The sequence below is a fragment of the Chelonoidis abingdonii genome, chromosome 1, assembly GCF_003597395.2.
Source record: "Chelonoidis abingdonii isolate Lonesome George chromosome 1, CheloAbing_2.0, whole genome shotgun sequence".
NCBI classification, from domain to species: Eukaryota; Metazoa; Chordata; order Testudines; family Testudinidae; genus Chelonoidis; species Chelonoidis abingdonii.
The window spans coordinates 113,819,217-113,840,174 of NC_133769.1; the positions used below are offsets into that span (position 1 = coordinate 113,819,217).

The following is a 20,958-nucleotide window of genomic DNA, read 5'->3' on the forward strand; positions in this document are numbered from 1 at the left end:
TATCCTCACAAACACCCCTGTGAGGTAGGGTACTATCATCACCATTTTACAGATGGAGAACTGAGGCACCAAGAGGCTAAATGACTTGCCCAAGTTCCCACAGAAGTCTACGACAGAGCAGGTAACTGCACTCAGATCTCCCAAGTCTTAGCCTAGTGCCCTAATCACTAGACCATCCTTCCACTCCAACTCCCAGTGCCTGTGCCACCTCAGATAATGGCTAAAGTTCCCTTAACTCACTGAAAGCTGAGGAGATTGGTAAGAACTGATTAACGCACAGGAGTTGCTGCTGTCCTTGAGGATTTTGAGTCTTTTGCTGAGGAGGGTGAAAAGTGTGGATGAGAACTGTGGGGCTGCCATTCTTCTCTGGCTCTAAGGAGCTCAAATCACACACACTTATATGCCACGCCGTGGTCTCCAATCTTTTTACACACAAGATCACTTTTTGAATTTAAATGCAACCCAGGATTTACCCCAGCCTGCTCACTTCATCCTCCTTCCGTCACCCGCTCTCCCCCACCCTCACTCGCTTTCACTGGGCTGGGGCAGGAGGTTGGGGTTCAGGAGCAGGCTCTGGGCTGGGGCCGAATGGTTTTTGTATGTGGGAGGGGGCTCCAAACTGAACATGGGGGAGGAAATAGGGTGTAGGAGGGAATGAGGGGTGCAAGCTCCTGGAGGGGGCTCCAGGCTGGGGTGCAGGAGGGGTTGTGGGCCCAGTGCTGGTGTAGGAAGGGGCTCAGGGCTGAGGCGTGGGTGGTGCTTACTTTGGGTGGCTCCTGGTCAGCAGCACAGTGGGGCTAAGGCAGGCTCCCTGCCTGCCCCAGAACCACGCTGCTCCTGGAAGCACTTGGCATGTCCCTGCAGCCCCTTGGGGGTGGGAGCATGTCGCTCCATATGCTACCCCTCTCTGTAAGCACACCCCCACAGCTCCCTTTGACCTCAATTCCCCGTTCCCGGCCAATGGGAGCTGCAGAGGCAGTGCCTGCAAACAGGAGCAGTGCAGAGATCCCCTGCCCTCCCTGTCCCCCAGGGCCAAGCCGCCACCAGGATATGCCGGCCACTTCCATGTCCAGGAGCGGCATGGGGCCAGGGCAGGCAGGGAGCCTGCCTTAACCCCGTTGCGCCACTGGACTGTTAGTGGCCAAAGATCACGACTATCAGAGGCTCTAGGATTGACCAGTCCATCGTGATCTACCAGTTGGTGACTCTGCTGTAGAGAGACTGTGTAGTCATCACCTTAAGAAGAACAGAGGGAATGTATAGGTGTATGTACTAAGGCAGCATTTTTCAAAGTTTGGGTCACAACCCAGTACTGGGTTACGACATGTCAGGCACTGGGTCGCTCTGGTCAGCTCTGCTGACCAGGACGTTAAAAGTCCCATTGGGGGTGCTGCCCAGCTAAGTCAGGCTAGTGCCTACCAGCTCTGATACCACACTACACCTCAGAAGCGGCCAGCAGCAGGTCTAGCTTCTAGGCAGGGGTACCACGGGGCTCTGCGTGCTGCCCCCACCCTGAGCACTGACTCTGCACTGGAGTGCAGCGCAGTACACGGTGCCAGGACAGGTGGGAAGCCAGCCTCTGACCCCAGCTGCATCACTGACTGGGAGCCACCAGAGGTAAGTCCGCACCCCAACCCTGTGCCCCAATCCTCTGCCCCAGCCCTGAGCTCCCCCCAAACCTGGAACCCCTTTCTGTACCCCAAACCTCTCATTCCCAGCCCCACCCCAGAGTCCTGACCGCAACCCCCTGACCCCAGCCCTGACCTCATCCCCAGCTCCACTGAGTTGTTGGCATCAACAATTTTCAACTGGCTCCCCAGAAAAAGAGCTTGAAAAAATCACTGTACTAAAGTACATCCCAAATAAGAATTATTTAACTACAACAGAATGGTGAATCCTATGTGGAAAAACCACCAATATAGTTACCACCCCATAAAAACAAAATTATTTATAAGTATTTCCAGTGCTAGTTGCGCATGTTTATATATATTAAATCTGTGTTCATTAAACCTGAAAGACTGTCATACAATGGCCTAACTCTGTATAATATCTTAAGTCCTGAAGAGACAGAGCTCTGGCCTGTGTTTCAACAGAGAGATAGCCTGCACCTCAGCCTCAGGGGAGTATATTAGAGTATATGTAACATTACTCAGCATCCTCTCTTTACCCCGGTACAGGTGGCTAATGTATTAGTCAAAAAGACCATATAACATCAACTAAACAGATGGCAAACACTGTATCAAGAGAACAGTTTGATGCACCTTAAATTCCAACTGCCACAGGAGGAAAGTGATGCAGAAAGCACTACTGGTAATTCTTTACCACCAGTTGCTAGGCCTTAGAACTGCCTTTGTTAGATGTTCATGCATGCAGTCTTTTTGTGCTGCTGCAGAATATGAAAGTCTTGCATAGCAATTTTCTGACAAATTGGCACATGTCTATTTTGTAAGTCATCTTGCTGCTCTATAGCCTGAAGCTCCTTCAGTGGGTGCTAGCTTAGTTAGCAGTACCGTTGTCCAGGAAATCAGGTCCTGATATTTAATCATGCAACTACAGAGTCTGCCCTATCTGTGACCACAGCTGTCGACTCTAATGCCAAGCATGCAAGAGAGAGGGGGAGGGCAAAGGGGAAAAGAACAACAACATCTCAAGTTTTGCTAACAGCAGCAGAAGCTGTGCCAATGAATGAATGCTCAAAATAGAGAGAGAGAGAGAGTGTGTGTGTGTGTGTGTGTGTGTGTGTGTGTGTGTGTGTGTGTGTGTGTGTGTGGCCACAACTTGTGTTGGTCATGCTGTCTGGAGTGGCTCAAGACCATGAGTGCCAACCTCAGGGCAGACTGTCAAAAAGCAAGGCAGAGACACCAAACCAGCTGCATGGTGAAATCTTTTTATAGAACAAACCAGTAACAAATGTGAACTCCTAAAGCTCTCCAACAGTCTTACTATGGCATCATAGACAGTCCCCTTGGGCACTCCAGTTTATCTTGCCAGGCAGGCTGGACTATGTGACAGATGGTCACCTCACCCCCAAAATCATAACAATATTTAGGTTACAACCAGTCCCAAAACACCAGTCACTTCCTACATGTCAGCTGTACTCAGATCTCAAACCAATGATCATGCCAGTAGCCAATCCTGTAATAAACTAACTAAAAATGTATTAAGGAACAGAAGAAATGAGAGTTTTACAAAGTTAGAACATGAAAAATATACACCAATGAGTTACAGTTGTAGACTTAAAAAAAAGCTAATATAAGCTTCTATAATAAGCAGCTGTATGCGTCCTTTAGGGCTGAGCCATACCAAGCAGGAAGGGGATCTCTTGCTTGTGTTTACAAATCTTTGCCCTTCAGAGTCCAGACACCATAAAGAGAAGCAGTTTCCTTTTCAGGGATTTTTATCCCTTTCACCCCAGAAGCCAAGCTGATGGGATGAGTTCATCCCCAGGCCTCCCCTTCTGGAGGGAGGGAGGGAGAGAGAGAGAGAGAGAGAGAGAGAGAAATACAATCAACAAAGTTTCCTCTCCTTTGATGCTACATAATGCCTCATTTGCCTTCAATGGGTCATCTTGGGTTAGGGTGACCAGATGTCCCGATTTTAGGGTCTTTCTTATGTAGGCTCCTATTACCCCTCATCCCGTCTTGATTTTTCACACTTGCTGTCTGGTCACCCTATCTTGTGTGTTGGACGAGCACTTCACTTTAATGCTTCTTCTGTTTGGTAAATTACACAGTTCCAGAAGTTTACAGTGCAAACAAACACTGAATATAACTTTATACTATGGGTTACAGATATTATAAGGTAGGATTAATACATGCAGCATCCTACAAGCAATTCCATAAAGTCTAAACACGGGACACATTCTTATATCTATTTTAACTATACTAATCCACAGATAAACCAGATTGGCCAGACCAGCTATTCATTAGTCAGTGCTCACTGAGGCCTGGGGCCCTGGCATAAAATGGCACCTTGTCTTCCAGCACCACAGTGTTAGCTTTCAGAGACCCCCATGTATAATACTGTTTGCCTCTCTAGTAACATACACTCCTTGTTATCACTTAAAGAGTGCACAATCAAAATCTTGTCCCCTCACTTCAAAGTTTTAGTTACTAGAGTGGTTCCACATTCCCCTGTGCAATCTTAATATAGAAAAAGGAAGCACACATAGTTCCCTGATTGCAAAACTGGATTACACTACTTGAATCTATTTCCTTATGATAACTATCCTTACACCTCTTGTTAACTGTCTGTAATTGACCATCTTGATTATCACTACAAAAGTTTTTTTCCTGCTGATAATAGGTCATCTTAATTAATTAGCCTCTTAGAGCTGGTATGGCATCTTCTCTGTGTACACACACACACACACACACACACACACCTACCTTCTGTGTGTGTGTGTGTACGCACACAGAAGATGCCACACACACACACACACACACTCCTCTTACATGTTTCATTCTACGCATCTGATGAAGTGGGCTGTAGCCCACGAAAGCTTATGCTCAAATACGTTTGTTAGTCTGTAAAGTGCCACAAGTACTCCTGTTCTTTTTACAGATACAGACTAACACAGCTGCTACTCTGAAACCTGATTGCAAAAAGACATTTTAGTAGTGCCTGTCTCTATGTGCACTAGGTGTAATTAATACACAATGGGTTCTTGGATCCTGAGTGGGGTCTCTGGATGCTGCCATGATATTATAAATAGTTTTATGAAACTATAGGATCGAAGATACAAGGTCATTAAAAATAATCTATTTACTTTTGTGTTTAAAAGAATGTTTCCCTCTCTGCTGATTTGAATATATCAAAACATGTTTACATGGAGCTTTACAATATTACGAATATGTATTTCAGCAACAACAGAGTGTGAACCAGAGAGCCAGCAATACCTTTCTTTCTATTAAACCCGTAAGAATCAGATATTGGCATGGTGACGTTTACAGAAGTGGCAAATAGGAATTTACATTTTTCATAATTTGTCCATTAACCTATTAAGTAACCTGTAGTAGTTTTCATGTGTATAGATGACGGGGGAAGGGGGGGAAACCATGAAAAAAATATTCATAAGAGTACCATTACTTGCATTTCCAATGATTGCACAGAACAAAATGAAGTGCATTATAAACTGAAGAAATATTATTTTGCTAGTAAGAAACAAATTTTTCAGACAGACATTTTCAGCATTGTCAATAGTCTATTGACATCAGTATTGAAGCACTATCCCAGTCAAAGGAATACTGAAAGCATTTTTACCCATCTGTATGGATGCAGCTGTATAATTTGCTATGTTGTCAAATACTTTACTTACTATAGTGTAAGTTCCACCATCACCTGACAACGAGCTATGCCACATATTCTCAAGCCAGGTAGGGATACACAAAGTATTGCCAGCCTAGCTATTCCATTAAGGATGTGATATTTTATTTTTATTTTTATAGTTTAGCTATGCCAGCAAAAGCCCCAATGCAAATGTAATTATGCTGGCATAAAAGGGGCTTATGCAGATACAGCTTGTTTTGTTTGGGGAACAGTTATAAGATATATTAGCAAAAGCATTTTTTTATTTTTTTTTTACCAGTATTAGCTGTATCTGCAGTAGGAGGGTTTGCCATTATAGTTATAATGGAAAAGTTTTTAAGTGCAGACGAGGCTTCACTATTAAGGAACCAAACAAAAGACCACTTAAATTAGGCACTACAACCATACCCTGATTACAGATATAGGCGGTAACACCAAGTTCCATTTCCCACCCCGTGATCCACACAGATCGACTGGCAACAGAAGCAGAAAGAGAAAATTCAAATGTTGGTGACAGAAAACAGTTTAATACAAGACTTGAGCACAAAGCATATCTACAACATTTTGCCATTGCTATGAAGAGACACACCTGCACAACACACCAACCTTCTGCTTACTCCACTGACTCTCCAGTGAGCACAGAGTCCAATTCAGTGTGTCTGACCTGATGTTCAAAATCCTCAACAAGGGAGAGGAGAGTGGCTTTATTTACCTGAGAGATGAACTCTCCCTCCTCAACAGCTACATGTGTGCATGGAAGTCAGAAGTCTCACAGGAGAGGGACCTAGAATGTGAAACTGAAAGGCAAAAATGACCATATAGGTCTTATCACGTCTAGCAACAAATACAGGACATATCTATTTGACTAACATTTCCCTCAAATTATTTTTTAATTCCCTCACTCACACAAATCAGATGTATAAATTAATCAAGCCTTTCCTAAAGGCTGGAAAGGAGGAAATATTTCTCATCTCAAATTCTTGGGGGATGCTCAGATACTATGGTGGTAGATTGTTATATTTAGCTAGCTAAATATATACCAAGGAAATATACTATACTTAAGATGCATTAGATTAAAAATAGCTTACTTACAGCCTCCCATGCCTTTCATCAAACAACCAACCAATGATGTGACCTGGACTTCTCCTTAATCGCAAAGATTTACCTGTTAATGCCTCTACACATTTTGGATTTAGCCCATAAACTGGGCACAGAAAATGGTTTATAAAACATATTTTAAAAAAATAGGAAGTTCTGAATTTCATAATAGTTACTAACACTGACGTGACTCAGGAAATATGCAATACAAATTTCAAAACACAGTAAAGAGCAGCCAGGGGTTGGGAACTGGAGCAGAATTATAATTTTTTTTTTAAATCATACTTTTAAAGGATTTGTTAAAAAACAAAAACAAATACCACTTAATGCTCACAGATCTCATACCAGTTCAACTCAGTGTCCTGGGCAAATTTATCTTGGTAACTACATTCTGTGACTTAAAAGTTCTGTCCAATTACAGCTATGCAGATTATACTTCCCTTTCTTAAAAACCTGGTATGCAGTGTTGTTCGTGAAGAATGACTATATAATACACAAGAAGTGGTATTTCACTTTATAAAGTAATTTGGGCTCTTTGAATGACTTGAGTTAGGATATTAGCTTATTCTCTGGTTACTTCCATTTGCAGGCTCAGATTAAAGTTTGTCCTCTAAATTATATTTAAAATATTCAATTTATATCCAAGGAAGAGGTGCAGTGTCTACTCAAGCTAAATTATTACCCTTCAGCAACAAGCTGAGACTAGTAAATAGGACAGCCTTATATTTTTAACTGTTTCATACTTGCATCTTATTTTTATGTAATTTGTACTAAATCAATAGTATTAAATATTTGAATCCTCTATTATGTATTTCATTCCTGCAAAAAGCTAACACAGATACAGTCAGTCACTGATGTGACTTCCCAATTCTTTTTCTCTTTTGAATGCCAAGTATTCTACTAAAGCTGTACTATTGTTCAACAGTGTTTTCAAAAGATTTAGTGATCCATTGGCCTAAAATGCTCGTACAGCAAAGCCATGTTTCAAACTCAACATGCCCTCAAGGTTACAGACTTCCCACACATCAAAGTAGCAAACCCTTATAGAATAATCCTATAGAATTATGCGGAGATGAAATCAACACGTTTCTAAGGAAATTTTTCTAAATGACTATCCTTTCTATAGGATGTCTCTAAAAATCTATAACTTATAAAATTTGTTCAGGAACGTTACATAAGGAAAGAGAAGTCCATCTCAACAGATTTCCACGTGTGCAAGCTGTATATTGTACTTAACATACTGTAGTGAACACTCAGTGTAACTTACTACTTCTTTCATACACAGTCCTCCTCTTTCCTTGAAGCTGGACTGTAAAGCATTGACACTAACATTTCCTTTCATGAGTATACCTACACAGGCAACAGCCATAGGTAAGGAACTAGTTCAACAAACAGAATGCTGCCAACTCTCACAATGTTTGCCATTCTTCTCAAAGCCTCAGTTTCTGTTTTTCCATTCACAAAGTGTGAAGCTGAATGGAGCTTCAAGTTGAATAAGTGAAAGTTTATTAACTCCCTCGCACTATTCTGTCCATATGTTTGAGCTGCTTCCTGCCTAATTCCCTGCATTATCTATTCCACTGGTATCCCATCAGTAAGAGTCATTCCAGGGAACACTGACTCTCTGACTCCAATTCCACCAATTATAATATACCAGGAGCCATGTGATGATGTGAAAATTTCAGCTTCCATTTAAAATGCATTTTTTTCAGTTGTGGAGAAAAACTTGACCCCATTAAAACCTCAGAAAATCAAACAGTAAAAAACACATTGTGGCTCTGTTTTTAAAGTGTCAAGATTTTTAAACAATTTCAAGATTATATTTTTAGGACCAAACATCATTTTGTTGGGTTGACAATACCAAGATAGACCAAGAGATTAAAAGTAGTATACAGATTTTATGAAACACTGTGTCTAAGAAATGCACACTTACTGATAAGTAGTTCTCCAAGAACTTACTGCTTATACATTCAGATAAACAGAACTAGGAAGACCAACTGCCGTGGTTCCATTTGGTGATGCCCAATAGTTACCTCCATCTCAAGGGACAGAAACAGGAAGTACCAGGAACCAAGACAGCCGAGAGAATCTGGGAACACTAAGCTGATTCCTGTTGGGCTACTGGTCTAACAAACATGAGGCTTTCCTGAAATCCAAGAACTCACTCCATGATCAACAAAAGTTGTCCCTGAAAGCATAGTTGGACCATGTTACCGTATGTACGCATCATACCAAAACAAGCATATGTACTATATCTAAAGAACTCAGTCAGTCAATGATGGATTCACAGTCTAATTATTCTTCTGTGCCTTCGCCAAGAAATTTGCTTGCTCAGAATGCCTATTACATGACATTTATTAGCATTCCTGGTTTTTTCTGCAACACCTACCAGCTAGCATCTCATGTGACAATGGTACAGAATAAAAGAATGAGTCACTTCTAACACTCAACAAGGAATTTGTCAGAATAAGCAAAAAACACTATTATCTCCAAAACTGCTTTCTTTCATCCCTTCACAGTAGAATCTTGATCCAGAACACTCCTTCAGTCCCTTCCTCCAGGCATCATGCCACATATTTAAACAAACAGTACACAATGCCTTTTTAAAGCAACATTTTAGTCCTATAACTTCCTTTTGCCTTTTAATGCATGGACAGTAAATTCTTCTTTATCCCACCCTAGTAATTTTGTGTTATGAAAGGAGCAAGTGTGTGTGTCTGGCACAATAAATAAAATATCACTAAAAAAACCCCACTTTTGTTACACTTTTTTGTCTGAGTTAAATTTGGTTTCATCACTGCCATTGCTAGAGTCATTGCTCACATCAAAAACAAGGAGGAGTTATTCCATCTAAATGCATACAGAGCAATATCAGTGCTATACCACAATTATCTGAAACAAAATAACGCTTCAACATCTATTATACATACAGTACACTTTATATTCAAGCTTACTTTAGGTCACCCATGACGTTCAAATAACTAAGGTTGTACTGTTAGACAATATCCATTTTTGGTTCCCCTCCCTAATCCATTTTCATTGCACCAATTTACATTAATTGGGTCTTAAGATGCTCAAATACTATGACTGACATGATATAACCTAGGCAGAACAGAATTTGAGATCTAAGTTCGAGATCTATTCTTCAATGCAGTTGTTTATTTTGGTAGCAACTGTAGGCCCAAGCCAAGATGGGGGCCAAATTGTACTAGGTGCTACACATTATATACTAGCAGTCCCTTGTCCTAAAAATCTTACAATCTAAGTAAGCAAAAGAGATAAAAGTAGTATTGTCTCTATTTTAAAGATGAGAAGACTGAGGCAGAGATTAAATAACTTGCCTGAGGTCACACAGAATCCTGAAACACAGCCATTAACTGACCCAGGTTCCCAGTCCAGTACCTTAACCAAAGACCATCCCCTTTCACCAATCCACAACTGACTTTGATCAAGGCACTTTTTCTACACGAGTCTGCCACAGTAGCTTTAACATTTATATAGACAAGCAAGTCCTTGGTAAGTGTTTCACATACTGATTACCAGAAATGTCTTTGTTTTTCTATTTCAGGTTCTCTGTGCTGATGTCAGTTATATATTCCCATGGCTCTTAAGTCTTCTTCTTCCAGCTCCCCTTCAACTTACTTTTGAAGAGTCCTCTTTCCATTTGGTTTCATTGCTACTTTTTATTTGTAAGCATGAAATAATTTTTTATTTCACCCAGATGTGTTTTCCACTTCTCTGTTGAAGTTCTTGCATCTGGAATCTCCTTTTACAAGAACTGCTTAATCAATTGGAAAAAGTCCTTTCCACTGTCTTAAAAAACAAAATAAAAAAGCAACAAAAAAAACTCATTTAAGTGGGGCAGGGGAGGGACTGAAAAGGTTGGCTACCCACTGCAGAAGTATTTCAAGGTTTGATACTTAAAGATTGTCAATCAATCTTCATTTGAGTTAGATTTTCATAGTGATGACTAACAATCTTAGCCTCATATTAAAGCTGGCTACCAGAGTCTTGCCCCTTGTCCCAGTTGGTTTGTAAATGAGGCACTGAGGCAGCATGTGTTGGGTGTTTAATAGAACTTGCCAGCTACAACACCTGTGGTTTAAAATGAGCTGCTAGGCTGTAACTGTTCAAGAGCACTTTCTGCTGTCCTTCCAAGTCAACTCCTTTTACTTAATTTCCTCTTTATTTTCATCTGATTCTCATGGTCATACCTTGACTGCACACCAGGGACCAGTTAGAGAAAGATGGAGCAAGTATACCCTGCTTCTCTCTCTCCTATTTTTTATGCAGTGTTCATAAAAAATGTACTCCCTTCCCACTTTCAAATTTCCTCCTACCCGCTCCCCTTATTGTGTCACTTCCATTATCGAACTGTATAAGATTTTGGTTACTTTTTTACCATATCATCCCTCCATCTGTTTAAAATAAATAAACAAACAAACCTCAGTCACACATGATTCAATACAGCTGCTAATCCCCCTCCTCAGCCCCCTACAAGGATGTATGTCCCCAACACACAGCCCTATGGAGAGGGCTGAGCATCTTTAAAATGTAAGACACATTTAGTTTAGTAAGTTAAGGCACCCAAATTTGAATGTTCTGGCCTCCATTTTCCAGGCTGAATTTAATACAGTGTCTTTCATGACACCAACAGGGACCTCCACCATCACGCAAAATGTTCATAAAAACATAAGCAAAAATTTAACCTCAAACGTAGCAGAGTTCAAAATATATGTTGTGGAGCAAGACAGTCATTTGGTTTAGGTTATTCAATATTTACATAAGTTTTACTTTTAAATACAATTATTTACATAGCTTTACAGGTCCAATACATAGGTCAAGAATGGAGGAGATCTTAGCCTTGCATGTAAGGACACAGGAACATTACTACAACAGTGTGCATAGAGTTCTCTAGCATTGAAAGACAAGACTAAAAAATATGGATCACATTTTAGCACTTGGAGCACCGCCAGTCAGGTGCTTTAACAAAACAAAATTTTTTAACAAATGAGTTTGGCCCAACAGGTGAACCAGAATAGAAACAATACACCATCCAGTAAAAGGCAGGGGAACTCAGCTCACACCAGTGTTAGAATACATCCTAAGAGTTTCCATTTGCCAGTATTTCTCCAGAACATACTCTAGAGAGAGTACTCATTTATTTTATGATATAAAATATACCTAATGCAAACTGATGGGTACCTTGCATAACGGGGTTCTGATTCATGACTGGGACTCCAAGGTGCTGCTGCAATACAAATAATAAGGTACATATATAAACAATTTCCTTTTGAATTTTATATGACTTAATTAAGAAAAACGTAACAGGCCTGCTCAAAACAAAATCAATACCATCCTAAACAAACCCACATCCCTTCCAATTAGAGTCTGATAAGAGACAGGCCCAACACCATACCCTAAATACCAGACTGACTGAAAAAATTGCTTCCCTTGCTGGCACAGGGCCATCGAGCGTTAGTTGCACTGCAACCACCACACTACCAGCCCACAATCATTTTGTTGACGCAACTAAAGCGCTCTCAAACGCCACAGTGGAACATGGGGACAGAGCTGGCCCCTCAGGTATCCAAGTCCCAAGCTTTTCAGGCCTTTATAAATCTAAGACTCCATCTTATTTGCACATGAATGTAAATGGTAAGCCACAATTTCTGGCTACTGATTCCACTTGAGTTTCCAGGAACAGTCAGGATCTCGAAACATCCCCAATGTGTGAAATGTGAAGAAACCTCCTCAATGCTGATGGCTGGAACCCCCTCTGCTATTTAATCAGCATCTCTCCTCCAGTCCACATAATCTCAATCTTTTCTAGAGGAAACTTCAACCATTTGTTCTCATCGACACCCCAGGGTTGGTCAGGCAACATGAACGCAACCTGAGGAAAATGAAATGCTGCTGCATATCACCTGGACAATGACACCACAACTCAGAATGCCTTGCTATCTCCTTCAGCAGCCTCTCACACATGTTGGCTAGAAGAGGTGACAGACTAAGTGGTTGCTTGGCTGTTTGTTTGGGGTTTTTGGTGGGGGGCGGAGAAGAGGGGAAATCTTCCAGGATCTCTACATATCTAGAGATGATGAATACAATTGCCTTTTCTCCCTCTTCAATAAAAGCAATATTTGATAAAACTAAAAACTCCACAATGTTAAACAGCCATATTTTTCCAGAATTTACCAATGTCTATAGTATAAGGTTGAAGGAAATTAAAAAATGGGAACTGACAGAGGTTCTCAGGCTCAAGTTTTTCTCTTGAAGGAAGGAAAAAACAACACACTTTTAAGGTTTATCTTATCTTATAAACCACATTGCAAACCATCCTGTAAAATTCTGAGGTTTGACTTCTGTACTATTTGGCTTTTTGTCTTCACAGTAGAAATGCTTTTTCTCCAAAAGACTGTCAAATTGTTTCTGCTACTTACACTGTACATGCTAAGAGCCATAATTCAGTGCATTTTAGGAAACAGCATTTTTAATTTATTTTAGTTACATGCCAACTTGAGCCACCATAGGTAAAAGAAATGTGAACTTGTAAGAATACAGTATTAGTGGATTACACACAAGATTTCAAATATAAATGCCTCCAATCCACCACAAGTGGCTCAGAAATTTAACTCCTATTGTCTACTTTGTAATAGGGCAACTAGAAGTGAAAAAGCCAAGTGAAGAGGAAGGAAAGCAACAGCAAGCATTCAGAAAGAAAGTGGAGCTTAGTTAACACTGGACCAAAGCAGCAAGAAGATGAATCCACATGTTGAAGCTGAAGCAATGACAAGAACCTAGCTCTAGGAAGCTTGCTTTGGTTTTAAGTTGAGATTTTAAAGAAAGCTCCTTCCATGTGTATTACCAGCCACATGCAGTCACGCCCTGGTGGCATCCTAGCAGTGGTGTAGGTGCCCTAATAGAACAACCATACCACAGGTGGCTCAGAAAAACTGAAGCACTTAAATTATTTTTTTTAAACTAAGAAGTACATTTGATTTATCATCTGTTAGTTGTAGGGAGATGGTTGCCGAAGGGGAAATTCTGGAAGCCTAGAGAACATGCACCAGTAGTCACTACTGTACAGTAAGAAGAATGTGAAGGAAGCGCATTAAAAATTAGCAAGTCAATCAGCAATAATATAACACCAAGAACTTTTCAATAAGGTCTTGACAGCCACGTAAGCAAGAAAATAGCTTACGGAGCCAGAAAAGCACAATAACCCTTCACTAACAAAGTTCAATGTCAATCCAGGCCAAAGGCCCTGTTGTTCCCTATTTAAATTTCTATTTAGCTAAACACATACATGTCAAAAATTTCAGAGGAGCCTACCTAAACAGGTGCTTTTGAAAATGTTACTCATTAAATTTTACTTGGACTTTGTTTTCTAAGTTACAATGGATAAAAATTTCAAAACGGTATCAGCTTGCTCCTGAAAGGCTGATCCTTCTAGTCAATTCTTACTATGGCAATGGAGGTAGAGCCAGGCCTAGACTCTGATCCTGTCCCTTGACGAGTGGTATGGATGGACAATGCAAGAGACATTATAATTCTACCGTTTGGTCATCTGTTTTTTTCCATTACAGCAAATTCTGGAACAGCTGGCCCTGTTGCCATGCTCACAGCCACATACACTCATGACTCTGACTCATGATTTTATTGTACAAACATTATTTTCCTCTCCTTTTTGGCAGCTTTTTACATATTTTATGGTTTAGAACTCCATCTTACTCTTTAATTTGAAGTAAGTTGCATGTGGAGAATAAATACTAAAAATCTATTCCAATCTAAAAGGTCTCCGATTTCCTCACCACTATGTTACTGCTAAGTTTTTGAACGCTGCATCAAAAAAAATACCAACTACAAATGGCACAGAAATAAGAAAGTTTTGCCCATTTCCAAATTTTTTTAAAATTTATTCTCTATGGAATTCAAACACCTGTTTTATGTGTTGTTGCCTCCTAAATCTGTTGACCACTTGTCAGTGAGATTTAAATTGTTGAAGTGGGTGACGGAGGGACTTTTTTTCCACCAATAAGCATGACTGATTGCGAGGTTTTTTGTTTGTTTTAAATCAAAACCTTTTTCACAACTGTAAGAAATAAAAATGGTCTGTGCAGTAATACTCTGTTGCCAAAGTTAGGCAACTAAATCCCTATTTAGGCACATCAGTGGCCTAATTTTCAGAAGTGAGAACCTGCATCTTCCATTGAAAGATACCTGCTTTTGTAAATGTTGGCCTCAGTACGTGCATTTCAATATTTTACCATGTTGCATTTCATTTGGCACCTGAATACTTAATTATACAGAAAAAAAACCTTTATCCAAGAACAAAAAATATTATGTCTATGGTCACCAGCTTGAGAGGCACACACACCCAAGTGGAGACTGGGAACTGCGGGCTTGAAATAGAATCAGAGAAATATCTTTGTTTCCCAAGTCAAGTAACTTGTGAGAGAACACCATTCCTAGAGAAGAAAGATGTTCTTCTGGTTAAGGTACAGGATTGGGACTTGGGCTTTGAGTTCAGTTCCCACCTCTTCAACACACTTCCTACCTGACTTTACTTGCCCAAAGTCGCTCTCTGCCTCAGTTCTCCATCTGTAAAATGTAGATACTACTACTCCATCCATCTGGCCTATTTTACTTGTAAGCAATTTGGGATGGACACAGTCTCACTGGGAGCTTGATCTCAGTTTGGAATCTATTGTAATAGAAATCTTTCCTGTAGCATTGCTCTATACCAGGGATCAGCAACCTTCGGCACACAGCCTGTCAGGGAAATCCATTGGCGGGATGAGACCATTTGTTTACCTGCAGCATCCAAAGGTTTTGGCAATTGGAGCTCCTGTGGATCCGAGTTCACCGTTCCAAGCCAATGGGGGCTGCAGGAAGTGGCGGTCAGCACATCTCTTGGCCTACACCGCTTCCCGCAGCCCCCATTGACCTGGAACGGTGAACTGGGGATAGTGGGAGTGCCAATCAGCTGAACCTGTGGATGCTGCAGGTAAACAAACCGTCCCAGCCTGCCAGATTTCCCTGATGGACCACATGCCAAAGGTTGCCGATCCCTGCTCTATACTAATAAGCCTTTAACAAATACAAGTACAATCAGAAGATGCCATCCCTGCCCTAATGATTTAACAAGCTAAGTTAGACAAATAGTCTGACCGTCTCTGGGAGAACTGAGGGAAAAAGTGCAAAAAGAGGAAGAATTGTTCTCGTCAGAGGGTCAAGACCAGACTATTTGTAAATGTGTGTTAACTTCCTTAGTTCCTGATTTTTTGGCAGTGGGGGAAGAGCATTTTTTTCTTCTTATTTGTTGAGGAGAATAAGAGGGAAGAAAGCAGGGAGATCAAGAATATTACAAAATTTTTATACAAAAATATTACAAAATCAAGAATATTACAAAATTTTCCTCTAAATGTGACTTAAAAGAAGGCAGTGTATCAAAGTTTAATAGTTTTAAAAATGTGCAGGAGAATTCCTTTGTGGCCTGCTACAGAAAATTACAATGGTCATGAACTCACAGAAGCAGAGGCCTTTGTATACAGCTGAAAGTTTGGAACTTCTAGTAGAGAAATATAAAACATTCAAAATAACTTATTGACACTCCATATTCCCCTGCTGTTCCACGGTAATTAGTGATTCATTATCACACAGTGAATTAGATTCTGCTTAGGATTTGTTTGTTTTTTGTTAAAAAATAAAAACTAATCACAGAAGTGTAGAGCTGGAAGGGACACCAAGAGGTCATCAAGTCCAGCCCCCCTCTGTAAATCTAGACCATTCCTGACAGTATTTGTCCCACCTGTTCTTAAAAACCTCCAGACACAGGAATTCCACAATCTCCCTTGGAAGTCTGTTTCAGCACTTAACTACTCTTATAGTTAGACACTTTGTTCCAAATACTTAACCTAAATCTCCCTAGGTGCAGATTAAGCCAATTACTTCTTATCCTACCTTCAGCAGACACAGAGAACAATTAGGCACTGTCTTCTTTATAACATATGAAGACTGTTCTTATGTCTCCCTGTAGTCTTCCTTTCTGAAAACTAAATATGCTCAGGTGTTTTGTTTTGTTTTTTTAAAACCCTTTCCTCATTTATTTTTGTTGCTCTCCTGTGGACTCTGTCTAATTTATCCACATCTTTTCTAAAGCATGGCACCCAGAATTGGTTACAATACTCTAAGTCTCATCAATGCCGAGTGGACCAGCACAATCATCTCTCATGTCTTACATATGACATTCCCGTTAATACACCCCAGAATAGCAGCCTTTTTCACATATCCATCACATTGTTGACTCTCATTCTACTTGTGATCCACTATAACCCCCAGCTTCTTTTCAGCAGTACTACCATCTAGCCAGTTATTCCCCATTTTGTAGCTATGCATTAATTTTTCCTTCCTACATGAAGGACTTCACACTTATCTTTATTAAGCTTCATCTTTTTAAGTTCAGAACAATTCTCCAATGTATTAACGTTTTAAATTCTAATGCTGTCCTCTCAGCTTGGTGTCATCTGCAAATTTTATAAGTGCACTCTCTACTCCATTATCCAAGTCATTAATGAAAAAATTGAGTCGTATTCGATCTAGTACTCACTCTGTGGGACCCCAATAGATATGGCCTCCCAGTTCAATAGCAAACCACTGATAACTACTCTGAGTACAGTATGTTAACCAGTTGTGCACCCATCTTATCATACATCATCTAGACCACAGTTCCCTTATGAGAATGTCATGTAAGACTGTGTCAAAAAAGTCTTGCTAAAAAAAGAAGGCATACCACACGTCTACCACTTCCCCACATCTCACTATACTGGTAACCCTGAAAAAGAAGGAAGTTAGATTGCTGTGGCTAATGCTCTCTTTAAATTTGGCAGCATCAAGAGGAGATGAGATGCTGGACCAGTTTCATGGGTGAAACATACCTCAACCCTAGACCTAAGCAAAGGTTCCTAGCAAATCCTCTGGGATCCACCACTGCACTTTAAGACCACATTTGTGACACCAGTTTGGAAATTTCCAAAAGTTACCTGCTGCAAGAGCTCATAGGATACCATGCTGCATGCCTTGACATGGTGATCTCGATCACGATTTAGGAAAAGTGGGGCACCTACGCCAAAAATCCCTAACCTCAGGTCTAATTATTAACCCATATACATATTAGTCTGGGTAGAGCGTATTCAATTCTTTTGGGGCAAGGAAAACATGAAACCTAAACAAAAGAAAAGAAAAGAAAAGAAATCAGAGACGATCAAGTCCCTACCACAAAGAAAAGGCTTTTTTATAGAATTAGCTTGGTATTTCAGGAGGCTTATCCCCAATGTCTCTAAAATTGCTACTCCATTAATGGACCTCACTAAAGAGGAGTTAAAAAATTCAGTGGAGTGCAGAATTCAACAATCCTTTCAAAGAAAAGAAAGTCGTGTTCTTCTGTTTAATATAACAGAATAAACGGTTCTCAAAATCTGGACTAGCAGATGCTTTTAAATTAGGAGGAGGGCAAGAATTTTAAGGACTGGAATCTCTTTTCCTTGTATAAAAAAAAAAAAGTAGAAAAAAGTCTTCCCAAGAGAGCAAAGATATTGCACAATAGAATGGAAATGCCAAACTATTAAATGAGCTATTGAAGGACTTATTTCCTAGGATGAAGATTTAACCTAGGTTAACTGCATGAAAGATAATGATGGTTGTCTTGCAGTTAAGCCATTAGACTGCTAATCAGGAGGCCTGTGTTCAACTCCTGGCTGTACCACAGACTTCCACTTAGTTTTGTGTGTCCCATTTCCAAATCTGTAAAATGGGGATAATGATTCCCTGTCACATAGAGGTGTTACAATTATTAAGGAACCTGTCCTTGTGAGTTACTCAGATGCTGCAGTGATGGGAACCATATAGGTATAAAGGAAGAGACGAACATACACATGTCCTAGGTGGTATTTAGAACACTAGCCATATCAGAATACAGTAATATGGCTGCCTCCCCTCGAAAAAAAAAAAAAAAAAAAAGAAGTTACAAAATTTATATCCTACTGTGGGATGGAAGAAAAAAAAGGATTGAGGAAGTTTGTTTCCTCTTGACTGAGGAAGAGAGCATGCATGTCATCGCCTAAATAATAAGAGAATAGGAAAACGTAATAGGGTAACTCACCAGCAGCAGTTGGAAGAGGGAAGATGCAGAAGGCAGCTGCCAGTTGCCAGATTACCACTTTAAGCTTGAAGTTACTTGTCTCTGCCAAATTTAAAGGGTCAACTATTCTAAAACTACACTGGAAAAAATGACAGGGGATTTTCAGAAGCGAGCTTGCAAAGAAAGGACAGGGGTTGAATTCCCTCTTCATTAAGGACAAGGCATCTGGTTGAAAGTCATCCCAAGTTTAGATCTCAGTGTTTAAAATAACTATATATTATATATAAAAATAAAAACTATAATAAAACAGATGTAATTTGGTATCAACTGATACCTTTCAGTTCGTACCACTTTATCCCCAAACTACCCATTCCTATTGAGCAAAGTTGGAAACTCCCATAAAGATGGCACTTTTTAAAATTTCCCTAACAAAATCAGACTCATTTATTGCAAAAACAGTAGTAAATCAACTGTTACTCTCTAGGCAGGCAATTAGCATGGTAGGAAGACCAATATTGTTTCTAAGTGATTCAAATATTATCTGCCCTGAACATAAAAAGCTTGATGTTTCCATAATGTGCAAAAATACTCGCACTGGCCTACTGGATCTTTGAAATATTCCTCTTGGAGTTCAATAGTTACTTTTCACAGAGATTAACAAAAAAAGCAGAGTGTTCCACAAGCATGAATCTGGAGGCTCCAATAATACACATACCACGGACTCTCTAAACATCAGCCCATGCATCCAACTTCACTCCTGCAGCATCTTGAAAGTCCTACCACAAACTGAAAACACAAGTCAGACTATTTACAGTTATTTATTGTGCATACTTTGAAAAGCTTTTGCATCAGGCAGCAAACACATAAAAGGCTCACAGTCATTCTTCTTGTTCAAGGAAGGATTCCAATTGAAATCAAACAGAAGTCACTGGAGATATTTAAACAAGTAAAACAAGCAGATATGACTCAATGTCTTTGCTGCTAAAAGACAAAAAGGTTAGTGGAAAAAAAATCTTTACATTACTGCAGTTACATCCAACTGCCAGACATATCCCTATAAATAGTTCAAAAGTTTCAAGTTGTTAGCAATAGTTTGCTGATGATAATCATATTAGAAAGTTCTAATGTACACTGGCAGCTGATGTTTAAACTAGTGTGTCATCTAACCCCTCACAAATTAGCATCTACCAGCGCCTATCAACTGGAGTTCTCTCCATTGATATCACCATTGGAGCTGCACTAGTAACGGCAACTGTGGGAAATTTTAACAAAGGAGTCTAGCACAGGCCTGTGCCTGGTCTACACAAGAAAATTAAGTTGTCTTCCCTATATCACTCAGGGGTGTGAAATATCCACCCCTCTGACAGACACTGATATACCAATCTAAACCCTGGTACAGACAGTACTAAGTTTATTGAAGAATCCTTTTGTCAACGTACCTACTGCCTCTCAGGGAGGTGGATTCCCTATACTGACAGGAGAATCCCTCCTGGTGGCATAGGTCATGTCTACACAAGTGCTGCAGTGATACAGCTGTCCCACTGTAGCATTTTAAGTGTAGACATACTACAACTCTTGTACAGCCTAACAGAACACCTGTTGAAGTAAACAGCCAGGCTCCGCATGGACATAAATGAGAACAGGACAGCCCACTGTGAATAATAAGAAAGAAGAGTTGGTAACAGGTGGTGGCTACGGTACCATTTTAGGACTACAGTAAGTCAAATCTATATTTGAGACTAAACTGCAAGAGTACATGACGAGTTATTTCCTATAAAATATAGTTGTTTATTAGATTTCACACACACACAAAAAATGTAAGTTGCCTTTTAGGAATTTATTGCAGAAATTCAGCCTATGCATATGGCTGCTTTAAAAAAAAAGATATGAGGGACAAACAAGTAACTGTTTCTGAGTACTTGACATATGCATCCGGAAAGTGTAGAAGGAAGGAGTCACCCAAAAGTGTTAAAATCAAAGACCAAATGACTGACACCTGATTTCTGGAATAATGAATTTCAAATAGATTGCCTTGAACATCTTATGGGTGAAGAGAAGGGTAATGAAACCAAGGAAGAACATCAGATCCACGCATATAGTGGGCAACATTTCCTCTAGTCACACCCTTGAAACTAATGGCTACATTGTCCTTTATTTTAAATCCTTACAATGTGTTTATGAAATACTTAGTCCAGTCTATGAACTTTTAGCAGGATTCCAATTGGTTATACTCTTAATTAAAAGCAACTGAACTGTCTATAGGTTAATAGTTTCCATTCTTTCTCCTCCACTAGTACGTGTGCGCACGTGCATGCAAGCAAGCAAGTGGCAGGACATTTTTTTTTTTAATTAAATATCTTACTGAATGACACCACTTGCCACATTAGGAATTCAAGACCACTAGCATCAAA

At 40.0% G+C, this 20,958-nt stretch overlaps 1 protein-coding gene across 2 annotated transcripts in view; it reads right to left on the minus strand.

The window, feature by feature from the left end:
• The window catches only part of FGD4 (FYVE, RhoGEF and PH domain containing 4), a 222,916-nt gene that overhangs the window by 148,244 nt on the left and 53,714 nt on the right, over nucleotides 1–20,958 (minus strand). The window contains exon 1 of one of the 2 annotated variants that reach the window (XM_032778926.2): nucleotides 6,400–6,472. The exons of the other annotated variant lie outside the window; for it this stretch is intronic. Within the exon in view, the coding sequence (XP_032634817.1) occupies nucleotides 6,400–6,418 (19 nt within the window). The 5' untranslated portion in view covers nucleotides 6,419–6,472. Of the gene's footprint in view, nucleotides 1–6,399; nucleotides 6,473–20,958 lie in introns of those variants that run through there. 2 annotated transcript variants of the gene reach the window in all.